The sequence below is a fragment of the Helicoverpa zea genome, chromosome 11, assembly GCF_022581195.2.
Source record: "Helicoverpa zea isolate HzStark_Cry1AcR chromosome 11, ilHelZeax1.1, whole genome shotgun sequence".
NCBI lineage: Eukaryota > Metazoa > Arthropoda > Insecta > Lepidoptera > Noctuidae > Helicoverpa > Helicoverpa zea.
Window position 1 is genome coordinate 3,116,589 of NC_061462.1, and position 27,979 is coordinate 3,144,567.

General features: G+C 36.6%; 4 protein-coding genes across 4 annotated transcripts; all 4 read right to left on the reverse strand.

Moving 5' to 3' along the window:
• Positions 1-4,247: 4,247 nt before the first annotated feature.
• On the reverse strand, positions 4,248-7,686 carry LOC124634673 (E3 SUMO-protein ligase ZBED1-like). The gene is made up of 2 exons (XM_047170334.1): positions 5,902-7,686; positions 4,248-4,256 (listed from the first exon to the last, which is right to left on the reverse strand). The coding sequence occupies exons 1-2, from the start codon at positions 7,684-7,686 to the stop codon at positions 4,248-4,250; spliced, it is 1,794 nt and encodes a 597-aa protein (XP_047026290.1).
• A 3,089-nt stretch (positions 7,687-10,775) lies between these two features.
• On the reverse strand, positions 10,776-14,440 carry LOC124634674. Its single transcript, XM_047170335.1, has 4 exons — positions 14,371-14,440; positions 13,497-13,682; positions 12,703-12,789; positions 10,776-11,359 (listed from the first exon to the last, which is right to left on the reverse strand). Exons 1-4 carry the CDS (start codon positions 14,438-14,440, stop codon positions 10,776-10,778), a joined length of 927 nt encoding a protein of 308 aa, XP_047026291.1.
• A 4,091-nt stretch (positions 14,441-18,531) lies between these two features.
• LOC124634723 (glutathione S-transferase S1-like) lies at positions 18,532-23,301 on the reverse strand. The gene is made up of 4 exons (XM_047170384.1): positions 22,802-23,301; positions 21,631-21,798; positions 21,172-21,311; positions 18,532-18,738 (listed from the first exon to the last, which is right to left on the reverse strand). Exons 1-4 carry the CDS (start codon positions 22,929-22,931, stop codon positions 18,565-18,567), a joined length of 612 nt encoding a protein of 203 aa, XP_047026340.1. The 5' UTR covers positions 22,932-23,301; the 3' UTR covers positions 18,532-18,564.
• Positions 23,302-24,572: 1,271 nt separating this feature from the next.
• LOC124634634 (glutathione S-transferase-like) lies at positions 24,573-27,678 on the reverse strand. Its single transcript, XM_047170288.1, has 4 exons — positions 27,507-27,678; positions 26,608-26,775; positions 25,592-25,731; positions 24,573-24,796 (listed from the first exon to the last, which is right to left on the reverse strand). The coding sequence occupies exons 1-4, from the start codon at positions 27,640-27,642 to the stop codon at positions 24,599-24,601; spliced, it is 642 nt and encodes a 213-aa protein (XP_047026244.1). The 5' UTR covers positions 27,643-27,678; the 3' UTR covers positions 24,573-24,598.
• Between the last annotated feature and the right edge of the window lie 301 nt (positions 27,679-27,979).

Genomic DNA, 27,979 nt, shown 5'->3' on the forward strand with positions numbered 1-27,979 from the left:
CGTTTTGGATCGTTTACAGCATCCATGGTCACGGGCAGCCTAAGGTGTTGGTCGTCTTGATATTATACCTCTAGTTACACACAGCTACCCAAGCTACTACGAGCTCACTGTATCCTTAGGTCTAGTAGTTTTTGGCTTGGAATGTTGGAGTTCCAAACAGGTGGTACGAGAGAGTAAATTCCGTTTACTTCTGCTATATTTTACATAATTATTACTCTATAATTTTTGTCAGATATATTTTTATTTTATCTTTCAAAATACATTAGCTCCCAAACCATTTCTCCCACAACAGAATTACGTCCAACATCGGATTAAAAACATCAAAATTTAAACGTCTCATTTCTCCAGGGTTCAATTTACACTGGTATTATTGTGGAAGCTTATTAATGTTCCTGACAACTCGACCAAAAGGACCCCTGTAGCTTCGGATAGAATTAGAGGGTCTGTCAACGATGTCAGACATTTTTCTTAAGCTCCTTTCATGATGTATGAACCTGTCAGGTATTAAATTGCATTTCGTTTTAGATAGGTAGATAACTCTGCAATTAAGTGTAATTCTTTGGAGCAAGGTATGTTTTACTGTAGAGTATATTTTGTTTCAGGTTGTCACACTAATATTTCAAGTAAAATAAAATTTGAATGTTAATTTTTCTGTCGGGCTTTCATGACAAAACTTATTTAAAGGTTCGGTAAACAGATATTCTAAAGAAAGACATGGACATTGTCTACCTTTATTCAGGTATGGGAAGTAGTTCCCATGAGACGCGGGTGAAAGCTCTGGCGAAACCTGGGATCAGTGGGTATTCTTGGGAGCGGATTCGTCATATAAGTAATAGTCATTTAGAATTCCTAAGTGTGGTGGCTTTTTGTCAGCATGTATCCAATATGACAGTATTTTATTTCCAGCGTTAATCTTTAGTTTTACTTACCCAAGCAAACAACACAAAATATTACCTGTACCATTAAAGTGAATAAACAAACCTAAAATAGTAATCATTTACCCTTTAAATACTAAACTAACTAATTTTTTCTACTGGTGTAGTGTGATTTTTATATTGTTTGATTACAGTATAAAAGCAGGATTCTTTTTTAAATGTAACAATAGTAAAAAGTTTCGTGTTTCCAAAAATAACACAGAAATACAACAGTGTATTTGTAAAACAACAACTACAGTGCAAAGGTTTGTATAGGTTTTTTGTTTCAATTTTTAGTATTTACTAGGAATAGGAAAACTGTATTGAAATGAAACACCTTTGAATGAAGTTTTATTTTATAATATTTTGCGGAACAAAATCGACCTAAACTAGAAAAATATTGGTAGGTAAATGGAGTTTTTGTAAAATAAATAACAAAACGGGATTCTTTTTTTTAGATTGTTTTCGTCAAATATAGTTTTGCTATACTCGGTTAGCTATTACTTGCTGAGATAACGGTAGTTGAATTATGTATATGTATTGATACGTTATTCATTTAATTATTAACAGGGCTTTTACTCTGACGTATTTTCCGTGCTGATCTTAAGGGCGTTACAAGCATTGTCAACTTTGACATCTGACGGTTCAAATGATGACACCAGGAATCACTCGTAAATAAAAGGACAATGGGCACTTTGTATGGGATTTGGTACCCGCTCCAACAGTAACGTATGATATATCATTAGAAAGGTATTTACGTGAACAATAATAAAAACTATGGGGCTTGCCTCAATTAGCTGTCCGATCCGAGTAACGATAAAAATTAAATCGACATAGAAACAAGTATGTCATCCATATATGCAAATTCATTAAGAGGCATATGTCGTCAGTATAATAATTTTAAACTAAGTTAATAGACATCTTAAATTGTTTGAGATACACTCTACTATAATCTAAAGGTTGTAATAGTCTATGGAGTCATACTACGGTAACACAATCGTCATCTGATTTGACAAAAGTTCAAAACATTTCTGAAAACACAACTAAACATTTTAGTTACATACTATCTTTAAACATACTGGCTTCCATGTACCTACACATTATATGAAATAAAAAAAAACCTGTTATTAAAACACGATAATCATTAAACATTAATTTATTGTAAATACTGAAAGACTTTCATCAAATACATAAGCTATATTCTGCGTGAACTGCAAAGGTTTGCACACAGACTTTTTTTAAAGCAGTGGGCAGGCAAACATTCTAAGAAGGCCAAATTCTTGTTTTTTTGTTACTTTACCAGTTTTTATTCAATACAGTTGGATTTCAGAACTACATCTACGTTGATGATTTATGAACATTATACATTCTATTAGTCGATGTCACGCGTTATGGACAAGGAATTGGGACTAGTCGTCGTAGTAAACATTTTTTGGCTTGCCAAGACCTACGCAATGGTACTAGAATCAACACTGTTGGACAGGGTACCAAAACGCCCATCGTCCTTTATCGTAAACGCGGTCAAAATCCGCTGGTGTTAAAATACTAGAGTCACATATTGTCACCGATAAAATTTGACGGTTTTTAGGGTTCCGTACCCAGAGGTTAAAACGGGACCCTATTGTTTTCGCTCCTCTATCCGTCCGACCGTCCGTCCGATTGTGACAGTTAGAGAGCTGAAATTTTCACAGATGATGTATTTTTGTTGCCGCTATGCCTAACAACAAATACTGAAAACTAGAATTAAACAAATATTTTGGGAGGCTCCCATACAGCAAACGTGATTTTTTTGTCCGTTTTATAAATAATGGTACGGAAGCCTTCGTGCGCAAGTTGGACTCGCACTTAGCCGGTTTTTTAAATAAAATTAAACATGCTATTTTAATAATTTTAGTACAAAACAAACCATGTTTTAATAAGCACATAAGCTCACACTATCATAGCTAAAGAAGAATAGATTTCAGGGTGGAAACCGAATGTATAATCAAATCAACTTGGTTCTGCACCATGTCTCACATTACCAACTTAACTACATCTTCCCACAATGCAAAATCAACCTTACTGCGTTCCAATAAGGGTTGTGAAGCTCGTAGATGTATGTTTGTTTGTTTGTAGCGTGGAACAATAGGCCACTCGAGCTGCTTCAACACAATGTTAATGCTAATATGAAGGATGTGAGGGTTTGTTTGTACATTTAGAGGATTTATTCACTATTTGTTTGCATTCGATTTCTGAGAAAACATTGAATGTAGGTACGTAATTATGTGGAAAGAGGAAAACTCATAGACAATGTTTACAATGGTGCAAATTATGTGTGTATGTGTTAGTAGTTACTGATTTAGAAAAACCTTATAATTTTTGCTAATATGTATGGAGAATTTGAGTCGAAGTGTAGAACACGTAGGTAATCTCTATAGCTCATAACTGCAGGGCATCTTATATGGAAGTTTAGAAGGGGAGATCGTCCCCCTGAACAGCCGTCAACGGTACAGCCCGTTGCAAAAGGAGTTCCTTTTACTTAAAAGGAGTTTGGACCTTTTGCTTAGGGTAAAATTAGTTCCAATTTTCACAGAAGGCTCGCAGAAAAATTTACAACCCGTTTGAAGCGGTTTCATACTGGCGGGATTTTTGTCGAACGACCGTATACGCACGACACATTCGGAGCGGCAAAAATCTGTCGCTCGGTTTTAAAACGTCATCATCCTCTTCGATAGTTGTCAGTTGTTTGCATTCGGAAAATCCGCAGGTGTGAAAAGGCTGTTAAAACTAGACTAACTAGACGCGGATAAAGCTAAAGCTGTGCTCCATAACAAGCGGTATTGTATCGCATTGCGGGCTTGTCAAAACTTGTGTTCATTACGTTACGCGTTACTCTCAGCGGGATGTAGTTATGTAATTCTGTTTGACGAAGTGAATTATAATTATGGCGTTATATGTTCCTGGTAGATTGTGTAGGAGTTTGGTAGTGTGAAATCTTGTTTATCATTATTTAGTTACAAACTTAACGGAGGCAGGAGTAGGCTTTTTATTCAGTTTTGTGAAATTGTCTGGTGAAGTGGGCGTAATATAGTTTCTAATATAATAAAGACGAAACGTCAACAATATCCAAGTAACATAAACTATATTTTATCCGAGTACGGGCAGTAGTCCCCTGGAATGCGTGCGAAACCGCGGGAAAAGAGCAGTAAGCTATATGACTACCAAATTTCTTCAATATCTATTCTGCTGTTTGTGTTTGAGCGAGTATCAAACATACAAATTCATACGCCTTTATAATATTTGTGTGATGTACCAATTGTAAACTCAAGGCGATGATACAATAAGATTTTAGAGCTACCACACCTGCAATACGTACGATCTTGAATTACCTTTGGGTTACCTAAATGGAGCCTTGCTAAACTTAATGCTGTCGTCTTGTTTTCAATGGACCGTGTCTGTCTTAAAGAGTTTTAGTTTGGTAAATGTTAGTCCTTTATGTAGGTACTCCTGGTATTTATTTTGAGATTATTCAGTAAAATCTACCACTCAAACCATCAAAATTCAGCCCATTTTGTACTCGCTAGAATTGCAAAACAAAAACTTTCAGCCACAATTTTCTCGACGCTCTAAAATGCTTAGCTTTCACTACAACATAACACCATGTTTGATGGCCCCAAATTATTCATCAGCTCATATAAATTAAACTCTTGCCGCATCATTACTCACGGGAACCACATCTGCTGCCCGGAGATGAATCCTTGGATTTATAAAAAGTGTTATATGTGTAGGGTATGTGCTGTCGTACATACTCATATTTGGAGGCAGATTTCTGAGGTGCAAATGCTGGGTGTTTGTTTAGAGTCCCTAGTTGCAGTTCTTGTCAGCTGTAGTCAAATATTGCTTTAATTTACCTATAAGTTTGCAGGTGTGTAAAGTTGACATACAGCCAGTTTCTTCATCATAAGTAAAAGCCAAAGTAATAGATAAGCAAAATAATAGATAAAATCGTGGAAAAGCATATTTGACCGTTACTTTTACTTTATGACATTACTTTTGATGAAGAAACTGGCTGGAAGTGTGTTGGTTTTAGCTTCATTTTACCATTAACTATTGTCTGAGAATGCGCACAAAACAACGATCAGGTAATTGATCGGTATAGCGACTAAAAAAAATATTTTAACCAACTGTGGGCCGACTATTTAGTCTACAGTGGGCACTCTTATTTAGATCTAGTTGCTTACGAAATATACCATACAAAACTTAGACAAATCATATTATATGTACCTGTGTCAAGTTGTTTATTCTAATTCATATAAAGATGACGTCATCACCGAGTGCAGGACCAATACTTCAGCATGACAAGGGAACATTGCCCTTTATACATTGTTCCACAATAGACATGCGCAAAACAGTACATCACGAAGTAATGTGATATGTCATTACATTTCGTGCCGAGTAATATTACATTTTACCATCACTTCAAACATCACGCGTGATGTTGCATCATAAGCGTAATATAGGGGCTATAATCACTGTCGTGATGTTGTAATGTAATGTTCAGATTTATCACATAACACAGAATATACATATAAATGACTAAAGTGTAATATTATTTACAGTTGATTTCCCTTCATACTTAAACCATGCGTACTCAAATATTACGGACCGTTTTTCCAGGCTTAGGACTGGCAATATTCGTAGATTACAATTAATTACCTACTAACCAAGACGAAGTAGGTACGTAATTGAACAAATCATGAATATTGGCGTATTTAAAAATCAACTGTATGTACAATGATTGCATATTTACATATAATAATAATATAGATGTATGTATATAAGTTAATATTTACACATATATATATAAGTTTGTACACATATTTTACACTTTATAAAATCACTAATTGCAGCTTATAAATATTAATTCCGACAGTTTTTTTGATTTGAGTCGGGTTCGCCTCTCATTTAATATTAGGCCAGCTTTCGAAAAGACCCGTTCGCACGGTACCGATGTTGCTGCGATGTTGAGGCGTTTCAACATGTATCTGTACAGCCGGGGATACACGCCTTTGCGATCACTCCACCAGAGCAAAGGATTTTCTGACCTTTTTATCAAAGGTTCGTCTAAGTATTTGTCGAATTCGACAATGCCAGCAGCGGTTGGGTTTTGTGGGACGAGAGCAGAAATTTCCTCGTCGAAATCGTCCCAAATAGAGCCAGTTTTCGGCGGCTGAGGAGCTGGCACTTGCGTTGCCTCCTCCTGAACGGGTACGTGGGTCAGGGTTCTGTCCGAGCCAATTCTCAATTTTAGAGCAGCCACTGCTTTCTCAAAATTTCTTAAATCACTGAAGCCACTTTTCTTGAATCTCGGATCCAATATGGTCGCCTCGCAAAGAAGTGGTTTATTTTCTACATCTCCGAATCTTTGCGCCATTTGTTGTTTGAGTGCGTTATGTAGGCGCTCCAACTTGGGATGACCATCCGGAGAATATTTGCTGAGGGACCGATTTATTATTTTACAGAGTACAATGTATTTTGACGCAGATACGTATTGTTCGCCACTAATTTCAGTAGTGACCTCATAAAAGGGTTTTAATACCTCAGTGGCTTTTTCGATAACGATCCAATCATCTTGCGGCAGGTTGATGTCTGGCCTCATAATTGCTAAAGTGGCAATTAGGGCTTCTTTCATCCTCAGCAACCGGTTTAGCGCATCATATGTAGAGTTCCAGCGCGTAGTTACGTCTTGCTTCAGTTTCAATGGGGAAATATGCATTTGCTCCTGAATTTCCACCAATTTCTTCTTCGCTGGATGGCTGCGATGAAAATATTCGATAACGCCTTTCACCCTATCCATCGTATCAGACAAGGCGTCCAAGCTACCTTGCACCACTAAATTTAAGGTATGTGCGTAACAAGGCAAAGATCGCCAGCCTCCTAGCCGCACAGCACTTAAAATATTCGCCGCATTGTCACTGACTATTACATTGACGAATTGTGATATGTTCCACTCCTGGAACTTCGCCTCCAAAAAGCCTTTTAGATTTGCACTGGTGTGTCTCTCCTCAAACTCTAAGCACCCAATCATAACTGTGCATACTTTGTGCGTTTCAGTATCAATAAAATGTGCAGTGACCGCAATATAGCCATCGTGCACACAGGATGTCCATGCGTCTGTAGTAATGCAAACAGCTGCAGCTTTAGCGATTTGCTTTTTCACTGTTTCTAAGACTTTATTATAGACCTTGGGGAGCAAGCTCTCGGAAAGAGTTTTCCGGGTCGGTAATGTGTAGCCCGGGTTCAACATTTCCACGAACTTGCGGAACTCCACTTCATCAACCAAGCGAAGGGCGTGATATCCCTTCGCAATCATTCGAACTAATTGTTCATCGAGCTGTTGCACTCGATGTCTTGGCAGGGTTTTTTTTGACTGCACGTAATCAGCCATTGTAGGGGCAGCCGCGGTCGGTCTCTGGCCAAGTCGTACAAACAAAGCATTATCGGCTCTGTGATCCTCACCTTGCACGCTGCCGCTACTCGAGGGTACTGCTGCCGGCTCCGCTGATGCTATGATGTCGCCGTCGAATGCTTCTACTGCCGCTGGTGTTATTGCCGGCTGTCGGCTACTGCTAATTTGTACAGTCGGGTGGACGGATTTCATGTGTCGGCTTAAACTTCCGATTGAGCTTGATGAAACCGCCAGTACCCGGGAACAGTAGCCACATTTTGCCTTCTTTCCAGGCACAACTTCCTCAAAGTGGTTCCAAAGGGGGCTGCTCTTTCTTTTGGACATTTTCACTAACAGTTAATTATTTACAACTTATTTTCTATAACTAACTTACTATTTCCAAGTCTATACCTATACCTAAACCTATTTATTTACACATTCACTCACACGAAGCAAGTAAGTATTGTTCAACCAGTTTGTATGTATTACTTGTCAAAATGTCAAACACGCTATCACTCTCACTTTAAATAAATTATGAAATATTTTAAAACGATAAGTGCAGTCGTAACATGACCTTGAACGCAAACGCAAAACAAACAAACTAAAGAAATTTCAAAAAAGTGTCGGCGAAATTACGAGGTATATACTTATACTTATATACTTGAATTACGATGAGTGACTTTATAAAAATGTAATCCTTATGTCTTAAAGCATACAGTTCTAAATCAAAGAGCAATTGGCAAACCGAATTGTTCGGTTGCGGACTCGGAGGTGGGGCTGCCTCGCTCGCCGCTCGGTCTCTCGAATATTGACGATTCCTTCCGAAGTTAGCCGAACTCTGCCGAACGATTGCAGGCAGAACGAACACCGCATCACATCACCCATCGCACAAGTCATGTCTTCTAGAGCTGCGCGACCGAGTAATGCTTTAGTGTGATGTGTGATGCTTAATTTAGTCGAGTAATGTGTGATATTACTCTACGCGGTCGGGTTATATTACGCGTAATGCATTACTCGCATTACTTACACATGTCTATTCCACAATCAATAAATATCCCGACTAACACTTCGGAAGTTTCTCAACAGATGTAAACGTGCTAGAAACGACCTACCATCAATAATGGCGTCCACGGCCGATTTCAGCCACGGCGGCTGTTCTCATTTAAGGAGATCAGCCAGCTGCGCAGGACATATTATAGTGCACGAGCATTTGCGCAGACACAGATGCACTCCCTATTCCTTCACTCTCATAACCCGATGGGACGGCAATCCGACACGACCGGTAAGATCCACCATGCCATCGATACTGATGTTGTATATGGTGAAAGTAAGTTTGCTTAATTCTTACACTTTCATGGTAAAACTGATTACCATAAGCAATTTTTAGCTAAACACACGCCCTTTTCTTATTCTTATGAATATTTTATTAGATAGGTAAATGGTTTATCTTTATCTTTATATCAATTTAACCATTAGAAACCGTACTGAATATACTTACTTCCATCATTATATATAAAAATAAAAAAAAACAAAATACAATTTTATGAACATTTTGACAACATATTAGAAGATATTTTTGGTCTCCCTTTCTTTTTTCTCTCTTTCAAACAGAATACAAAATAAAGCTACAAACGTGCGACCCATCACATCTAGTATATTTAACTCTTTGACCAACACTTCACAAGGGTTGTATGTAATTAAAATTCTGTTGGCTTGTGGTTCTGTTAGCGGCATATAAATCAGAGTAGACAGCCGTCGTGGCACCCCTCTCCGCTTTATCGAGACCTGCGTGTTGCTAAATAATCGAGAACTCGAGAACTGAGCTATAAGATCGAGATTTGCACGATACATAATAGTTTTGGTTTTAGGAAATATTTTCCACCTTATTACAAAACGTGGTCTTAAAGAGTACCGTACAAATACGGTAAATTTAGTACCAAAATTTAGACCATTAACTTTGTTTAAGCCTAGTGCTAAATGTTGGTACTTTTTAAGACCCCGTTTTATAATAAAGTGCTTTACGTTTAAGTATTTATAATTTGGCAAAGAGTAATTTGAAATGTATTATATAGATGTAATTATCAGTTTCTTGTCGTTACTAGATATTTTACGTACCTATATAAGCTAAAGTATTATATATTTTACATGGTTTTTGACAAAATAAATTATCTTGTCTTAAGAGGACTCAAGCCCATGATAGGTACCTACTTCCATACAAAAAGAGGGTGAGAATTATGGCAGTACTTGATGTTATGTCACCAAAAAACTCAATATTGACAAAATCTACTACCTGTGGTACATAAGACCGTGAAATAGTTATTCAAAGTTGGCTCAACATGTCTCCTTTACACTTCTCTGTGTTTTTTATATATTTTTCTAGGTACCTAAGCTCAGTTAATGAATTTACCTACAGTTTGAACGAAGGTCATATTTAAACCGGGGCTGCGGGTTGTTCGAAAGAGATACCGCGGCCCTGGTACATAAAAGGCCTATGACGGAACACGACGGTTTTTAGTCAGTAAGAGTCTGACACTCCATCACCGCTGCTAACCCACAGCGGGAGGGGTCATTTGATGATTTTTGACGTCGGAAAAAAAAGGTCATATTTAAGCCTATAACATGCTTGCATAATACAAACTCATGCGTAAATGGCATAGAAAGGAAACAATACTTTTTAATACTTTTTTACTTAACCATCACGTCCACAGAGAATAAAGTAACTATCGAAGATGCCATAACGGAAAAACTAAAAAAATGCGTACCAACATGTCAGTGTTCGGGGGACAAGGAACGTTACTGTCTCCGCCGTTTACCCCGACTTCGAAGTCCGCCTATTGTTTGTAATACCGAAAAAATGTTGATAGATAAGACCTCGTTGTTTCACTCGTAACTGATCGTTTTGATCATTCCAACAGTACTTATTTAAATTAGAAGAAAACGCCTGATCTTGCTGCATTATGTTGTCACTCTGTTGTCCACTCATCTTTCCTTAGGGTGCGCCTACACGGTGCATGTAGCTGTAACGGTGCAAGTGACAAGTGACAAAAGCACGCGGGTGGGTATTTTGTTTTGGTACATGTGCAAATCGCTGGACCCGCACGATTTTAACACATTGAATGCCAAATATTATGTTCATGTCATTATTGGTTCCCAACATACAAATGGTCTTCTACGTTATACTGCGTACTCGGCATGTGTACGTGTATGAGTGTGTTACTCGACATTATGTATTATTTGAAATGCCAACGAACACAAGCCTCCATTTAAATTGTAAGAAAGTGCTACGTTGTTGGCCCCTAGCATCACTAGTGCCTACGCAGTATTGCGTAGTTGGCATTCAATGTGTTAAAATGCATGTAACCTGCGCATGTACCTCAACATACGCAAGCTACTTGCACTGTGTAGATGCAACCTTAATTCGTTGCCGGTGCCTCCTATTTCGTTGCGTTGGCTTTATTTTCGTCCGTTTTTGTTTCATCCGCTTGCGTTCCGTCCGATTTCATTTCCTCCGCTTTCGTTGCGTTGGCTTTCGTTGCATCCGCTTGCGTTCCGTCCGATTTCATTTCCTCCGCTTTCGTTGCGTTGGCTTTCGTTTCCTCCACTTTCGTTCCGTCCGCTTTCATTTCCTCCGCTTTCGTTGCGTTCGCTTTCGTTTCCTCGGCTTTCGTTGCCTTCCCTTTCGATGCCTTCCTTTTCTTTGTCCTCTTTTCCTTTGGATTCTTTTTTTTTAGGAGCTTCGGTATGTGAGGATATTCAGGTCCGAAGTATTTTTCGTACAAATCTCTGAATTGATTGTAAGTCTCATTAGGATTCATACCAGGATTTGTTGCTGGGTTGTCATAGAGATGACCACAGTAACATACATGGTCCTTTCCGCAAAAAGCCGGTTTCCCAACCGCCATGCATTGGTAGATGCAATCTCTCGCTAGGTCAAGGTCTGGACAGAAGTGAGCGATGTGGTGCCTCAGTGCCGGATGCTCCTCTAAACCCTGGCCCAAGTTGTTAGGTTCCAGATTTGCTGTTATAGAAAATAATGCAATTGAGTTATAATAAGGTATACTTAACTGTAGTGGGTTGTATTTTGAATTTGTGTCTAAAAAAGTTACACTATTTTCGAGACGTTTTGAAACCAATGAGTTAGTGTGACTTAAATTTTTACTTATATTTTAAAGCTGAGGAGTTTATTTGCTTTAACGCAGTAATGGTGAAACTACTGCTCCAATTTAAAAATAATAATTACCATGTCAGATAAGCAGCTTAATAAGAAGTGCCGTTTAAAAGTCGTGGTGGCCTAGAGGGTAAAGGACCAGCCTCTCAAGTATGAGGGCGTGGGTTCAATCCCAGGTCAGGCAAGTACCAATGCAACTTTTCTAAGTTTGTATGTACTTTCTAAGTAAATCTTAGACACAATTGACTGTGTTTCGTTAAACTGTAGGTCCCGGCTGTCATTGAACATCCTTGGCAGTCGTTACGGGTAGTCAGAAGCCAGTAAGTCTGACACCAGTCTAACCAGGGGTATCGGGTTGGCCGGGTAACTGGGTTGAAGAGGTCAGATAGGCAGTCGCTTCTTGTAAAGCACTGGTATTCAGCTGCATCCGGTTAGACTGGAAGCCGACGACAACATGATTGGGAAAAAAGGCTCGGAGGATGATGACTTTTTATCAGAATGCATGAAGAAGTTCAGAAGAGAAACAGGTGAAACCGCTGGCAGGAGCTACTTTCTAATATTAGTTAGAACTAGCTTTCACTAGAATTTGAATATAACCTTAGTTCTATACCGCCTTTGTTTCTAACGGCAGTTCCAAAGGCAAAGTAACAAAGAAGCTTCCGATCCCGTGTATCAAGTTACAGCGTTAATTATCGTGTTAATTGATTGAAATTGATAGTTTTCATTCGATCAACTTTGGACGTAGGTATCGATACAACGAAATTCGAGCATTTGGAAACGCAAGTAATCAGGAAACATTGAATACAAAGTAATTTGAGGAAATTGTGAAGTTTATAAGCTTTGTTAATGGTGACCGAACTTTCTTAACTATAGAAGTGAGATTATTTTCTGTATTTTAACAGATGATTGATTGACTGTTTGTAATCTTGTATTATTTAAATTAATTAATTAATAATATCATGATTATAATCTGATGGATTAAATTGTCAGTTATCTTAATAAGTTTGGTTCTGATTTTTTAAAGAAATTCTTACTTAATAAAATAAACGAGAAATTAGCTCTGTCTGTCCGGCTTTCACGCCAAAAGTGGTCTAGAGCCTGAGAGAGAAAAAAGCTATTTTTTTTCCAGGAAAAGGAAGAAGTTTCTCCTTAGTATAGATGGCACAGCTGATTGAGATAATAAGAGATCTTACTTGATTCTTCTTCATCTTCTTCTTCCGATGACTTTGCTGGTAAAACTTTATGTCTTACTCTGAATTCTTCTGTTTTTATTACTAGGTCTAAAACGTACATTGGATTTATAAGTTTTCAAAGTTTTACAGAACACAATTAAATTAAGCACCTAAAATGCATAGATATAAGATCGGAAAACCCACTTACATATTTAGAATAAAAAATGTGGATAACTAATATCCTATTATTTAATCTTTCTGTACATGAGAGTTTCACCTGATTCCTACTAGACTTGATGGACCTTTGCTTACAGGTTTATCGTAATGGTTTAAAATGGTTTCATCTGGGCAGTGATGCTTCTGTCTGTATTCCCTATAAGGTGACACGAAGTTCGCCGCAACAGCAAGTAAAATGTCTATGGTTTTTATCATGTCGCTACATAACCTTTACATAGGTAACTTATTCTAAAAATGGCCAAGTGCGAGTCAGACTCGCGCACGAAGGGTTCCGTACCATTATTTATAAAACGGAAAAAATAAACACGTTTGTTGTATGGGAGCCTCCGCAAATATTTATTAAATTTTAGTTTTCAGTATTTATTATTATAGCGGCAACAAAAATACATCATCTGTGAAAATTTCAACTCTCTAACTATTCCGGTTCATGAGATACAGCCTGGTGACAGACGGACGGACGACAGACGGACGGACAAAGGAGCGAAAACAATAGGGTCCCGTTATACCCTTTGGGTACGGAACCCTAAAAAGGAAAACATATTACAGAAATTTGACAGATTATTGTAGCTTGTACTTACTACTGTCTCCAGAAGTAACATACTCTTTCACACAAAAACATTGACCCAGTAAACACGTATGCTTAGACCCACACTTTTCATAACAATAATTTGCTGTTTCTTCTGTCCTACAATTACCGTAGCTGAGCGCTTTGGATGTTCTCGGAGGTTCATTTGAACCGAAGTAATATACGGATATGTCAGCAACTGTAATGAAAGTACTTTAGTTTATATTTATTGACTAGTGTAGGATATTAATCTACGAATTCGATATTCATCATCTCAAATGTATTTGTTTTCTTCTTATAAATCAAATGTTTTAAATCATTTCTTTTTTTTCAAAAAGGTGATGATGATGATGATGTCCTCCTAGACGTTTCCGTCGACGGCGACACCCTGGCGTATATCGGCAGTTTAGTTTCGTTCATGGGCTCGTACATGACTAGCGAAACCAAACTTTGCCTTGAACACGCGGTCACAAATAGCGCAGTAGAGTTGCCCTTGCGCATTATAGGTGTAGTTATAGGAGGGCTTAGGGCGGGATTTTTGGAGCTGGCGTTTCGCGTCTAGGGCTTCAAGACGCCGCTGTTCAAAATCCTGTACGCTCTCATGAACAGTTCTGCGCCACTCAGGTCTTTGGGTCGCTAGTTGTTCCCATGAAGTTAGCGATAAGCCAACTGATCTTAGGTGGCGGTTTACCTACCTAATAGCTCAATCGAGATCCGGAATATAAATTTGGATATGTATTTTTCAGTCAACGGCTAAATGGACTTTGATGATAGGTACTTGACAATATTTATTTAAACCTTTATCAGAATAACTTTATAACCTTGGGATGTAGGTAGTCCACTTGGGACACGGGTAGTAATTTAATAATTAATAACTTATAACTTACCTGTATTAACAAAAAGAATCAAAACTAAATACCACATTGATGTAGATATAAATATTTCTTTAAGAGACATAATATCTCTCTTCTTGTCATTACTAAACTAATCTAACTACTGAAATGAGACAGTCAATTGATTTCACACTTCTTTCACTATTTCGAAAGGATTAGCCATGCATTTTGTCTTATCTCTATCCGTTGAAAGAAATATGCTGTACCTAGATGATACCTACCTGAATTTTCGATTTGCAAAAGTTCATATGAACAGAGTATGCCTCAAAGTGAAAAGGTTGTGAATGAGCAATGCAAAGTCGAAAGGTCGTGAGTTCGATTCCCTCCCAGAATACTGCAAATGATGATAAACTCTGTCCAGATACAAGCATAAATTAGCTAAGTTCTTAAAAGTAAAAGTTATTCAACTTTTTTTAAGTAGGCCTTTAGGCATGTTTCAGTTTCTTTAACAGGCTGGATACAACAAAATAAATTAAGGGAAATAACAAAAACTTTTAACTAGTATCTAGTATACTACAGCCCAAAAAATATAATCAAAGGAAGACACCAAAAAAAAAATCTGAAATGTAATTCTCAAGTGGATAGCCAAGGGCTGAGGGTTGTTCGAAAGAGATACCGCGGCCCTGGTACACAAAAGGCCTATGACGGAACACGGCGGTTTTTAGTCAGTAAGAGTCTGACACTCCCTCTCCGCTGCTAACCCACAGCGGGAGGGGTCATTTGATGATTTTTGACGTCGTTAAAAAAATAAAAGTGGATAGCCAATATTAATTGGATAGCCCATTTTTTCCTGACCATATTCGGACGTGCAGGTCACGTAAAGCAACCGATAGAGGTCAAAACATCCTGAACATACAAAACTAAGGTCAGCGAGCACGTGACAAGATCAAGGCTTGGGCTTGGGGGACACTTCTCGAATTTGTCCTTGTGAAAAATATCGGGATTATTGCCTGATACTATTGGTGTGGATGGCATATTTTGATTGGTTGTTAAAGGTTGTTGCGTAGAGGGAATTAAGAGTTTAATTGCTTGGTGTGAGTATAAACTTTATGACAAAGACAACAGCCGGGATATACATATATTATGCTGGATTGAGGAAAGCTGAAAAACTGCATCTATTTACCAGCCTATAACAATTGACAAGGAAATTTATCTCACCCAAGGAATGCCAACTAGGTGTCTTCTTGTGACACTTCTAAATCAAGTCTATTTTAGATATTTTTTTATGTCAGTCTATCTATTTGGAAGCCCCACGATATTTTATTTCATAACACTTGCATCAATTACCTGAATGTAATCTTTTAAGAGTTACACTCCATCAACAGAATCAATAGCGGTCAAAACCAATTAGAAAGTCGTATAAATCAGTGGCAAGCTGTCCGAAGACCAAACGGTAAAGCTTCAAAACTGGCATCAAACAATGCCAAGTTAAGTCCAATTACAGCAAAGTCTAAACGAGTCCCAAGTGGGTAAAACTTCATTTCCTTACTTATAGAAAGTGAAGTATTTCTTCTATGATATCGGTGGTCCTTGCAGAAGAGAACTGCGGTTGACACAATTGATTTTCTTTTGTTTTATAACTAGCGGCATGCAAGCGGTTAAGAACTGCCCCCAATCACTTTCTGATCGCGCAATGATAGAAGTTTGTGGATGTATTAGTATAACATCATTCATTGTGACAGCAAATGTAATTTCATAAAGGATTATAACTATGATTGATCCAAGCATTCTAGCTTGTAATTTCCAGTTTTATAACTACCAAGTTGCCTTCCGTCACAAGGCCTTAATGTTTGGGTATACTTACTGAACTATCATTTCGTCCAAGCCAAAGTTCGATGCATACAAAAACCTAATACGTAAGTATTAGATTACTTTCTTAATGAAAGTCAAAATCATTGAATTTTTTATCAAATATTACGGTATTATGACTCTTAATTCTATCGCTATAAAGTTTAAAATCGCTGTTGCTTACAAATCGGGCCATACGACAAAGTAACGACGTTCTTAATGAACTCCCGCTGTAAACTGTTCCAGAAGTTCTGAACTAGTCCACTGGAGCCAAGCGTTAACATTCCTTCAACATTTTTATATGATTAAGTGTTGTATAAAGCCTTGTGGTAAAGGATTGTGGTAGTGGTGTCTCGTTTGGTTTTTCAATGATAGTGTACTTGTTACTGTTTTAATCTAGACGTTTACATAATTTGAAAGTTATATTTTTGCAACACACAAGTCAAATAAATCTATATGATTTTGATCAAAAAGTTATGGCAAACTTAATATTTTAGCGATCTCTGTGTCACTTCCTAAATATATATTTAATGACAAAACTTAATATTATTTATTTATATGACCATTCTCAATAATATAACAGCTGGAACCGTTTTTGTTCCGCCTCTAAAAGTACACTTCCAAGTTCCTACCATCCGACGTGACTTTGTACCGGCGTCCATGACAGTCAAGCCCATATTTCAAAATAACTACTAACTTGATGACCAGTCGACCACCTCCCTGCAAGGTTAACACACCTGTTGATAATCTCGGTGGGGGGGTTGAAATATTACACCCCTTATGTACAATGCTGTTGTTTTAATAAGGGACTTACTTAAGGCGAAGATAGTTAAACGTTTTTAAACCGAATATGATGGAGGTAATAGAATAAGTGCATACCACCCAGTTGATCGATGAAAAGGTACCTATTTCGATTCTTTGGAAATTGAACAAGCCTTATTTTGATAGTGAAGTTCGTAATGCCATACGTTAGTTTAACATAACAAGACTTAACTGTGCAACGGCAGCAAATCTCTTGGGAAATAGGGAGATGTTTAAAAAGGTTGTTTATTTCATTACCAAATGCAGCAAAATGTAATTGTGGCAGTTGTAAAATAGTAAGGTTTTAGCAATAGATTCATAGTAAAGATACTCATGTAGTTCTACAAAAAAGGCGATCAATCGACAGCTTCAAATCAGCGCCTACGAAAAAACATTGAGCAAGTACCTCTATACATCATAAAATAACTTCCTCACATTGCCATACCCCTTAACAAAGGAGCTTATTAAAACAGTCATCTCACCAAGAAATTGTTTCCATAAAACCTGTGGAAAGCGTTTTTAAGCCCCAGGGAGATACTAAATTGAGTTCAGTCGCCGTTAAAAGTAAAATATATGAATTGTTATCCACATAGTGCTGTTAGAACGCAGCTTATGGCTTTTTTATCATCTTTACTGAATATTCCAGTTCTTAGAAGACGTTGGATTATGGTAATAGAGAAGTTGCAATGAATACAGTGTTTTGTTTACATGTTGGGATTGTATGGAAGTAATTAGAGTTTGTTTAAGAGCTACAGAATAGAAGAGACATAAATACTTTCATGTCCATGGATTGGTCCCTTTGGATACTTACCTGGATGTTGGTTCCTCAATCACGCTTCTCCAGCTGAGCGGATGTTTGGCTAAATACGTTATTTGGTGCTAGCTTACACGACATGAAAATAGTACAAAGGCTGTTTTTTATCCTAGTAGGTACGGAAAGAAGATGTATCGGGACGTGGGTGAAAAAAATATTGCACAAAAAATCATACAGAGAAGAATCATAAGATTGCAATTTCGTACCTTTTTCTAAAAGCTGTTCAATACAGTTCCAGAACTGTTTCCTTTAGCTATATAAAACAAAAAGTGTCATACAGCAATTGTTTTTGGACTCATTTCTGGCAAAGCCATTACAAATCGCGGAGCAAACAAATGGAACTTTCCAGAAGTAATTAGAACAAAACTAATTTTGGAGTCTTGAACGGTTGTCGCTTCGACAAAGAGTTCTAATGTTTGTTTGGTAAACTTTATCTCGAAATAATTGAGAGTTCTGTCTGTTATTTACCTTCTTATTACTTTTGATCTTCGGTCATGGATTCTGATAATGGATAGTATGAAGTATTTCGGGATGATAAGATACTGTTTGCAGTTTTACTGGCTTTTACTGTTCGTGACAAAACTTTCCGCTTTGAAATCAGAAATTTGATGCTCAAGTCATTGTAGCCTAAGATATGGCTAGAAAGGACATTACTATAAGTTACATTGGTATAATATACCAATGTAATCATGTCTGTCATTACAACATAAATGTTATTCTTATGACAGTAAATTGCAATAAAACCCAGTCTCTACTTAGTATTCCCTTTAATTCAAAGCAGTGAATCACTGATCAATAACATATGGCCCTCTTTTCTCAATATATTCTTTCACTCCTGGAAGATTCCTTATCTTCTCCACCACAGCTTCAACTGCTGGGTATTTCTTCTCCAATTCTGTGTCTAAGAAGAGATTGCTCGCCTCAACTATACCGCATAGGATGAACTCCACCCATGTTAGCTGAAAAGACAAAGAAATGTTACTGGAAATAATTTGGAATAGTAAATTGAAACTTAAGACAAAATTAAGCCCTTAGTAGATAGGCTTGTGTTGTAGTTGTATGTAAGGTAAATAGAGTAATCTATGGATTAACAAAAGGGTATAATTTAGACGGCCACCAAAAATATTTTTAAGACTCTAAGCCTAGGCACCAAATAAAATAAACAACTCCAAAAAAAAATCAATTGACTTTATTATGAGGGCCCTAAACTATATAATATTATGATCCAAATTAAATGAAATAACATCAGAAAAATCACAAACCTTGCACAAATATTATTTTTGGTCCCTAAAATGGATCAACGGTCACCAAATTCTATCCAACTCAAAGATTAATATTACTACCAAAAATCAAAGTTAGTGACGAAAACGAATCGCTGCAAAACCGACTCCACGTAGTCTTGTCTGCCCTACCCCTAGAGTGCAATTCAAAACCGCGTTTACATTTTAAACGTACTGAGTTACATCCAAATTCACATAACAATAAATAAGCGACGTACGTTTGGGAACCCTAGTATATTAATTGGTATTTGGGAAATATTCTAGCGATCATTAGCTTATTTAGCCTAGTAAAAATTATCAAATTAGAACTCATGGTATTACATAATTGGTAACAGCTAAGTAGTGACAATAACAGCTAAGTAGTACAAAGTATAGTCCGCGCCAAATAAACGTGCAATAAAGTTTGTTCACCTCCTTCTACTAATGTATCCCAATATTCCAAAACGATACGAAAAAAATGTATGGGCAGTGTCGGTAACATGATCAAAACAAAATGTATCGTGGTAAGAGGCGTCCTTGTCGCAAAGGATTACAAACCTTTGGTCAAAAGTATGATCAGTCAGTAAAACTTTCCGAGTAGAGTACCTACACAAATTGAGTAGTCTATTCCAAGCGCATTCCAAATTCGAAATGACGGAAGGACATTATTACAAAATGGCGGACAGGTGATGCGCCCCTGACGGCAGGGCGGTTGAATGACCTTTATTGCAAGTTTATTTGGCGCGTACTATAGTGACTTTCTGCCAGCAATTAGTCCAAAACAAGGTTTAACCAGTTTCTTAGCATTTCTCCAAAATTCAAATTTAGAATACACTCTCACGCTTGCTTGGCTAACCCTTTTGATGCTGGTAACATCTTATTGTCATTAAAACCCTTTGAAATACACGTAAAGTCCTTAAAAGCAAGATTTCGCCTAGGTGCCCGCTTTTTTGCAAAAGAGTGTATATATAATATTTAGTCTAAAGTGTATTTTTAAGGCGTCCGTATATTTTTATGACAGACAATAATAGAAAAAAATGGATTTATTTCATATTTTAGGAAACGTTATTTGGTGACCATTAATCCATTTTGGTAACCGTTTAGAATTTTTTTGGTTGCGAAATAGGTACTTTTTGGGCGGCGTTTAAACACATGCCTTAATAAAAATGATTTTAAGTATTTCTTACTAAAGGAAAACCACGATAGGTACTTGTGAGACTATTTTTTTTCTAGTATTGCAGTTCCCTTATGACGCGGGTAAATCCACGTAAAACAGCTAGGAATTCATAAGAAAAAAGAATAGTGAAAAGACGACCTTCTACAAAGGAGCCTTTATTCGTAATCGATATATGGATGACACTGCCCCCCTGTAGGTATCTGTTGTTTTGCATTGACAACAACAAAAATATCGAGTCATGCAGCTTATCTATACAGTTGTCCAACAACAGTACAAGATAAACTCAAAAAAGCACTCTCATTATTACAAGCAATTGAATAATTCATCACAAATATTACGATATATTATGAAATTCAATGAATAACTTGTCATCGGATTGATTGCAAAACAGGTAATTTTTATACCATTATGTCACTTAATTATGTTAGTACCTAAAGCGTGTCGGTTTGCCCGGGTAACTGGGTTGACAAGGTCAGTTATCGGTCAGTTAGATATATCACTGAATTCTGTCCAGTAAGTTGGCCCTGCCAACATTTGGCAGCAACATCAGGGCCAACTTACAAATACGTTTGCAAGTACAAGATAAGGAAAATAGGCATGTGATTTTCACAAATCCTCATTTTAGAACTGATTATGAAGCTGTCGAAACAATTAACTGTAAGACGTGAATTTCTTGATTACCTGTCACTGCTAATCTACAATAGCGGGTTTAGCTTTGTGTACATAGCAAATCAGACTAATATTATAAAGGCAAACGTTTGTGAGTATATGTGTAGGTTTGTGACTTCTTTACAAGCAGAACGGCGAAACAGATTTTGTTGAAACTTTGCAGTAATATGAGTAGTATCTAAATAATACATAGGCTTCTTTTTATCCAGGTGCGGGAAGTAGTCCCTTCAGAAAACGAGTGAACCGGTGGAATCGGGTGGAAGCTAGTAGTTTTTAGAATACAGTACCTTGCCGCCAAAATATCCACCGTTCTCCTGGAGATGTTTCTCAAATCTCGTGAAAAAGAAATCAATCGTTTCTTCGAGTAAATGTTTCTTTAATTCTTTCTTCTTTTCTGGATCCTGTTCCTTGATGTAAGGTACAATCTCTAAAATGGAAGAAAAAAAATATTAAATTAAAATAGTTTAAGAAATTGTCTTTTAATTAGTTTAAGTAGAAAGTCTCGACTTAACGTTAATGACATTCAAAAGGTGTTGTGATAACCCTTTTGATATATCGTCTTGCATACATGTCATACTTGCATATTGAACTGACAACTCATATTTTTTTGACTAGGGTAACCTGGTCAGAAAAATACTCGCAGGCACATTTAATTTTTCAGCTTCTTCAACTTCTATTTACCTATATCTTATGACCCCTTCTGCACCCTCTATCATGAGTACATAACAAAGAAACTAGGTACTTACTCAACCAAAAATCATAGATAGTGTACGCAGCGCCCTCCACCACAGCAACTACCCAAGGATCCACAGGTATCAGATCAGTATTCCTAGCCACATACTTGGCAATGGCAAGGGATTGCGTGAGGATGCGTTCACCTTCCTCATAGATTGGTAACTGGCCGTATGGGAGTTCTGTTTTTGAAAACATGAATAATTATAGCAGTAATATAAGGAGAAGAGATCATCTTAGTGTTGCCTGTTGCAGAAATGGTATACACTTCACGTCATAGTCGACTACTAGCTGTTTACTGAAAGAAAGAAAGAAGAAGGAAAAAAAAAAACATTTTATTCACGCGTGTGACACGTGGACAAAAACAAAAAAAAAAAAACAAAAATCCGCCTTAGGTTCTTGTCATCTTTCTGTTGTCCTTAGTGAGGCTCAGTAGTTTAGGTGTGAAAGCATGACTAACAGACATAGTTACTTTCGCATGTACAAGTATTATTAATAAGCACTAGCCATTCCGTGCTTTTTTTTATATTAAGTTCAGCCATCAAAAACAGTTTTGTTCAAACTTGAGTCAGCCCAAAAAAAATATTACGCTAATTAGGTAACATGGATTTAAAGCATTTTTTTATTCTTATTAGTGGAAATACGAGCGACATTCGTAACAAGAAATAAGCATGGGTTCATGAACTCAGTTATCTACTACATTCTTCCTTAATTAGAGTCCACAGTCATTAATACGAAAACAATTCACACATTTTAGAAACAGGAAAATACGTAGCACCAGTAACAAAAACGTACAAAACGAAAATGAACTTTCGTTTTGGCGCCATTAGCAGTACGAACACGTTTTGGGTTGTTTCAAACATTTTGTCTGCGGTTTTATTTTGATAAGTTTTGCGAAACTCATTCTAATGATGCTCACAGAACGGAATATTATAGCTGCCTATTTGTAAATCATGTTTTGGGTTTAAAAGTGCCTTCGAAAAAGCTTTATTCTTTGAATTCGTAATAAATTGAAGAAAGGAAACTGCATTTTGGACTATGTCATTTAAAAAAAAAATGGTTTTTGGGCGATTATTGCATGGAGATTATGGGATCGAACCCACGACATGCCAAACATACCATAACATATAACATATGTATACTAAGATTTATGTGTTAATGAAAATAATAGTATTTTCTACTTACTGTCCTTTACTTCTTTCTTCATATCAAAACCATGTCTGACATCTTCAAACTCTTGTTTCGTGTAATGCAAAATATACCTTATCGGTTCAGCCAGACCGTTCAAATTAAAATAATGCAGTTTTTTCGCCATATTTTTTTGTAAACGACCCACGACGATAAATAATTATAAACAACTGTGAAATTAACTGCATCAGTTACCAAAGAATGTATTGGTAGGTATATGATTACTCATGTTGATGATAAAAAAATCACTAATAAAAATTCACTGATTCGTTTATTATTGTCCAATTACTTTCATCATAATTTGTTAACCATGATACCCATCTTGATGGTAAGGAGATATCATGGCCTCGTCATCGCTATAATTTTATAGATAATCGTAGTTTTGTCATTTAATATTTTGGTCACATGCGTATAGTCATAACACTACGGACACTAGTGCCTAATGTATTTGAGAAGTTTTTGCAAGTCATGGTGAATGACAGTATTACTGTTGGACGCTTCTATAACTGATATCGGTTGGGTTGCTATGCTCGAACATAATAGACGTGACAAGATATTTGTAATAAATACCTATATACATGGTATAAAACAAAGTCGCTTTTTTTCTGTGCCTATGTCCCTTTGTACGCTTAAATTTAAAAAACTACGCAACCGATTTTCATGCGGGTTTTTTAATAGATAGAGTGATTTAAGAGGAAGGTTTATATGTACAGTAACATACATTTAATAGTAAGGAAATACTGTTATCCTGTGCGAAGCCGGAGCGGGTCGCTAGTTGAAGATAAAACTTCATTGATTTTTAGTGAACTTGAAGGTTACATACATGTAGCATGCTATGTTTTTTTTTTTTCTTAAAATTTTTAAATACCCGTCAACAAACAAACACAAATGCAAAAAATACTCATGTAGAGTATATTATATCGGTCCCCAGCAAAGAGATAGCAAAAACATGCCACAACACACTATTATCATTGAGTGTCCTCTTATTATCTGTTTGATAACAAGCTTTTTTATTCATAATTGGTACATAATAAAGATACTGTTATTCTCTGTGGTATGCATTTTAACAAGACCCCTTCTTATTCTAAAGCTGCTGATAGAATTTCTTTGAGAGAATGTTTGAAAAAAAAGTTATCGCAGGAGGAGTTTAGAAAGTGTAGGACAATTATTGTAGGAAAAAGGATATTGTCTGTAAGAATACTTTATACTGCCGCCCATTTCGGATGATCATTCTGACGATATCGCATTCTTAGAAAAATAAATAAAAAATTTGTAAGAAAAACAGAATTATGTAAAACTAATTCAGGTTTTATTAATAATTCAAATCATTATCTGACTCACACACTATAATCCATACAAATAACATTCAAAAATGTATACCTAGCCAACAAAAAGTCCAAGGACATTGATCATTTTGTTTTCATGCTTACATTTTGCTGTGTCATGATTATAAGAGCAACTCTTAGCACATGTCATAAAATTCCATATCTATGCGAATTATTTAAAGACTGAGTAGCGAAGAGAACAGTTGAAGATCGACATGAACGACTCTACTTCCACATAGCAAAAATAATCATATCTATAAATATTTTTATTTTAGTCTATCTCTAATATTGTATCTCTGAAGTGAAGTTTCGAACTCCCGTAGATTTGCTCGACCATGGAGACAAGTTAGACACTCGTTTCATGTTAAAAATGGTCTCTGTTGGAAAATAGACTATTAAACGAATATCGTTGCCAAAGTCAGGTCCAAAATAAAATACAGAAATATTTAAAAAATACATTTTATTTCCTTTAAATATCACCAAACCGTTTTCTAATACCATCAAGATTATAAGGTCCTCTGGCCTCAACATACTCCTTAACACCAGGAGAACTCGTGATCTCTTCCATCTCGGCTTTAATAGCTGGGAAGTCTTTCTCAATTTGTAAGCTGAAGAACAGGTTACTGGCTTCAATTGTACCGCAGAGAACGAACTCGACCCAAGAGAGCTGGAAAATATAGTCAAAGATTACGCACATTTTTGGGGTCTTTATTTTCTGTAAAAAAGATTTTGTTTCAAGTGTAGTTTCAGTTCCGTATCTCCACGGAAGTATTTTTTAACCGTCTTCAAAAAAATGAAGTTACTCAGTTGGTCCTGTATTTATGTTGGGTCTCACGTTTGGCTTTGTCAAAAACCTTCAAAAACTTTTTTTTTTCTGTTTTTGCCTTGTTCATAATCATGTGAAGTGGGTGGTCTGATTTTATATCTTAAGATTTCAATACCTGATGCAATCTTCCTCAAAATAAATAAATCCTTGTGAAAACAATGACCATGCTTAGTATAGATTAGATAGTGTTATATGTCGAAGTAAATCTTTTAATGGAAAGGTTTCGATATAAGCGGAAAAAATGGTCTAATGTACAATGATAACATCTGTGGATAATATTTATTATAGCATATTATACTGATTACTACATAGATACTAGTGTCGGATTTCTGTCCCATCAGGCTATGAGAGTGAAGGAACAGGGAGTGCAGTTGTGTCTACACAAATGCTTGTGCACTATGCCAGATTGAGACCTATCGATAACAGCCGCTGTAACTGAGTCAGCTAGAAGAACATGACTAAATATTTAAGCGTCGGTCTTCGAAGACCAACACCTGCACGGCCAAGCCAGCCTTAATAGTAATATGGCGTAAACATAGGCTGATTTTTTTCCGAGTACATGAAGCAGTTGGGATTCGGGTGAAGCCGCGGACATAAGCTAGTGATAAATCACAATGAAGAGTTTTCAATATTTACCTTCCCACTGAAGTAGCCACCATTCTCATTCAATAGCTTGTTGAGTCTAGAGAAGTAATATTCAATGGTTTCATTGATCAGTTTGTTTTTCATTTCTGATTTTTTTTCCTTGTCTTGTTCTTGAATACATGCTATGACATCTGAAAATAATATTAAAACTATATTAACTGATTTTTTTTTAGTTTCCAGAAGGGGAGATCCGAGATGTCTTCCGCGTACATAGCTTTCCGGCACCTGCCTAGCCTGTGTCAATAGTCAAACTGGGTGGTGAACATAACATTCATTGATTGTACAAGATTGTAGGGGTAGGTGATATATGTGTATAGGTCAGTACATAGCAATAATAAGAATACTCTTGATTCGTCTGATAAAAGATGCAATTTATTCTATTAGTCTTTTTCGTATGACCAGGGGCCCGATTCTCCTAATTTTACTTAAGCGACATACGATTCACGTTCGACTCGGTTCGACTGAGATCCAATCCCGACTCGATTACGATTGAAGCATATGTGGCATTCCGCTATTTTTTCTTTGAAATAAACGTATTTATCCTTTTCTGTCATTCAATAATGAATCATTTTGTCTGCAAATGATTTACGATTGCAAAATGATTGTACAGCAAACTACCGTATAGACCAAAATCACCAAAATAGCAGACCAATCGCAAACCAATCGAATGTCATTGGAATACGATTGGTCTTATATTAGTAGCAGAATGCCCGATAAGGTTAAAACTGCTATTGCGATCATATTGCGATTCAATTTTTATTCGATTTTGACAATATTAACTTAGGAGAATCGGGCCCCTGTGTCTCAAGAAATAATAATTCTTCAGAAGATTTGAAAAACCACTAACAAAATGTCCGTAGACAAAATATGCAAAATAGATGCTTCCGGCTTTTTTTACTGAATCCGTGCGCAGATCGTCACACAATCTTGCAAAAAGTTGACACAAAAAAAAAATTCAAAATATGTAGTATTTAAAAGACTGATTTTCTCGATGAGCTGATACTCACTTTTATGATAATCAGTAATAGAATAAACAGCTTGATCCGCTAGAGCATTCTCCCATGGGTCACTTGGTATCAGGTCGGTTCCTCTCGCCACATACTTGGCAATAGCTAGGGTCTGGCAAAGGACGCGTCCATCTTCTTCGTATATAGGAAACTGGCCGAATGGGAGACCTATTAAAAAAGGCATCCTCGTCAAGTTCAAATGACTACACCTCTTCGAATTCCTTCAAATCAAAATAGACACAATACGCCTTTATTTAAATAACTTTGCTGGTACTAGACAGCAATTTGATAAACATGTTCTGATAGTTGTGCAGTCACTAATTGCTAAATTGTTTGTTTAGATGTGTAAAAGATTTTCTCCGATACCTACGCAACACTCGTTCAATACAATTTGTGAACAGTTACCGAACTAACACATTATTATTTTAAACATTGATCAATATGCCATTATAACATCATTATAATGATTGTACATCTTTTAGTACATGAGTACCTATCTACTAATTGATGGCGAGGTTAAACTTCCGAAACATGAAGCAAACTCCTATTATTATGAACTGATAAGAAACTACATAGATACAGTTAAGTCTCTAGTGTTTTAATCATTCAAATCAAACAAAGTCTTGGAATACTTTTTCTGACAGAGATCTACGAGAATTTATTCTATAAATCTCAAGACCGTCAGTTTATTTTCGTATTTGTTTAACCGACATATCCGCATTTGTTTTTCTTATTTCAACAACTAAATCTTATTTTTAATACTTATGTAATGATAATATGGATTAGCTCAAATCTTATTCTATATCTATATTCTTCATTGAAAAACAAGATAAATCAATTAATTCACCATTAGCGTAGGATAACCAACAATTTTCCAAAGAAAGCGTATAGGTACTCACTTTCCTTAATTTTCGGGTCAGGCCAGGTAGCAATATCATGTCTGTAGTCCTCAAATTCCTGTTTCGTGTAATGCAAAAGATACCTTAACGGCTCAGCAAGACCGTTCAAATCAAAATATTGGAGTTTCTTCGGCATAATGACCTGACAACTGACAACTACGGATACTGTTTGCGAACTAAACCCGACCGTCTAAATTGATCGTTTTATAGTATGTTTTTACAATGGACACAAAGAGTCTTACATTCCGTGTCACTCAATGGTCATTATTTTGCACAAGTTCTTGCCCATGACTTCGCCCGATAAAATAAAAAATATGAACTCAAAAGAACCCACATTTTGTTAATTAACATAGATTTTAAAACTTATGCATGAAACGGACATACTTTTAAATTGCACCTAATGCGAATTATTTTGTGTGTAAACAAATACCTACGTAATTTTCTTTTCTGGATCCCCTCATTATGTTTCGCAG

What these genes read in the sequence shown, in the direction of transcription:
- LOC124634674 (XM_047170335.1), bottom strand. Translation starts at nt 14,440, where the DNA reads ATGTCTCTTAAAGAAATATTTATATCTACATCAATGTGGTATTTAGTT. An exon ending in TGTTACTTCTGGAGACAGTA is followed by an intron (nt 12,790 to 13,496) that starts GTAAGTACAAGC and finishes TGTACGTTTTAG; the next exon opens with ACCTAGTAATAAAAACAGAA. An exon ending in AGAAGATGAAGAAGAATCAA is followed by an intron (nt 11,360 to 12,702) that starts GTAAGATCTCTT and finishes TTTCTATAACAG; the next exon opens with CAAATCTGGAACCTAACAAC.
- LOC124634634 (XM_047170288.1), bottom strand. Translation starts at nt 27,642, where the DNA reads ATGCCGAAGAAACTCCAATATTTTGATTTGAACGGTCTTGCTGAGCCG. An exon ending in TATTACTGATTATCATAAAA is followed by an intron (nt 25,732 to 26,607) that starts GTGAGTATCAGC and finishes TATTATTTTCAG; the next exon opens with ATGTCATAGCATGTATTCAA. An exon ending in GTGGCTACTTCAGTGGGAAG is followed by an intron (nt 24,797 to 25,591) that starts GTAAATATTGAA and finishes TATATTTTCCAG; the next exon opens with CTCTCTTGGGTCGAGTTCGT.
- LOC124634723 (XM_047170384.1), bottom strand. Translation starts at nt 22,931, where the DNA reads ATGGCGAAAAAACTGCATTATTTTAATTTGAACGGTCTGGCTGAACCG. An exon ending in GAAGAAAGAAGTAAAGGACA is followed by an intron (nt 21,799 to 22,801) that starts GTAAGTAGAAAA and finishes TTTCAAAAACAG; the next exon opens with AACTCCCATACGGCCAGTTA. An exon ending in TATCTATGATTTTTGGTTGA is followed by an intron (nt 21,312 to 21,630) that starts GTAAGTACCTAG and finishes CTTCCATTTTAG; the next exon opens with AGATTGTACCTTACATCAAG.
- LOC124634673 (XM_047170334.1), bottom strand. Translation starts at nt 7,686, where the DNA reads ATGTCCAAAAGAAAGAGCAGCCCCCTTTGGAACCACTTTGAGGAAGTT.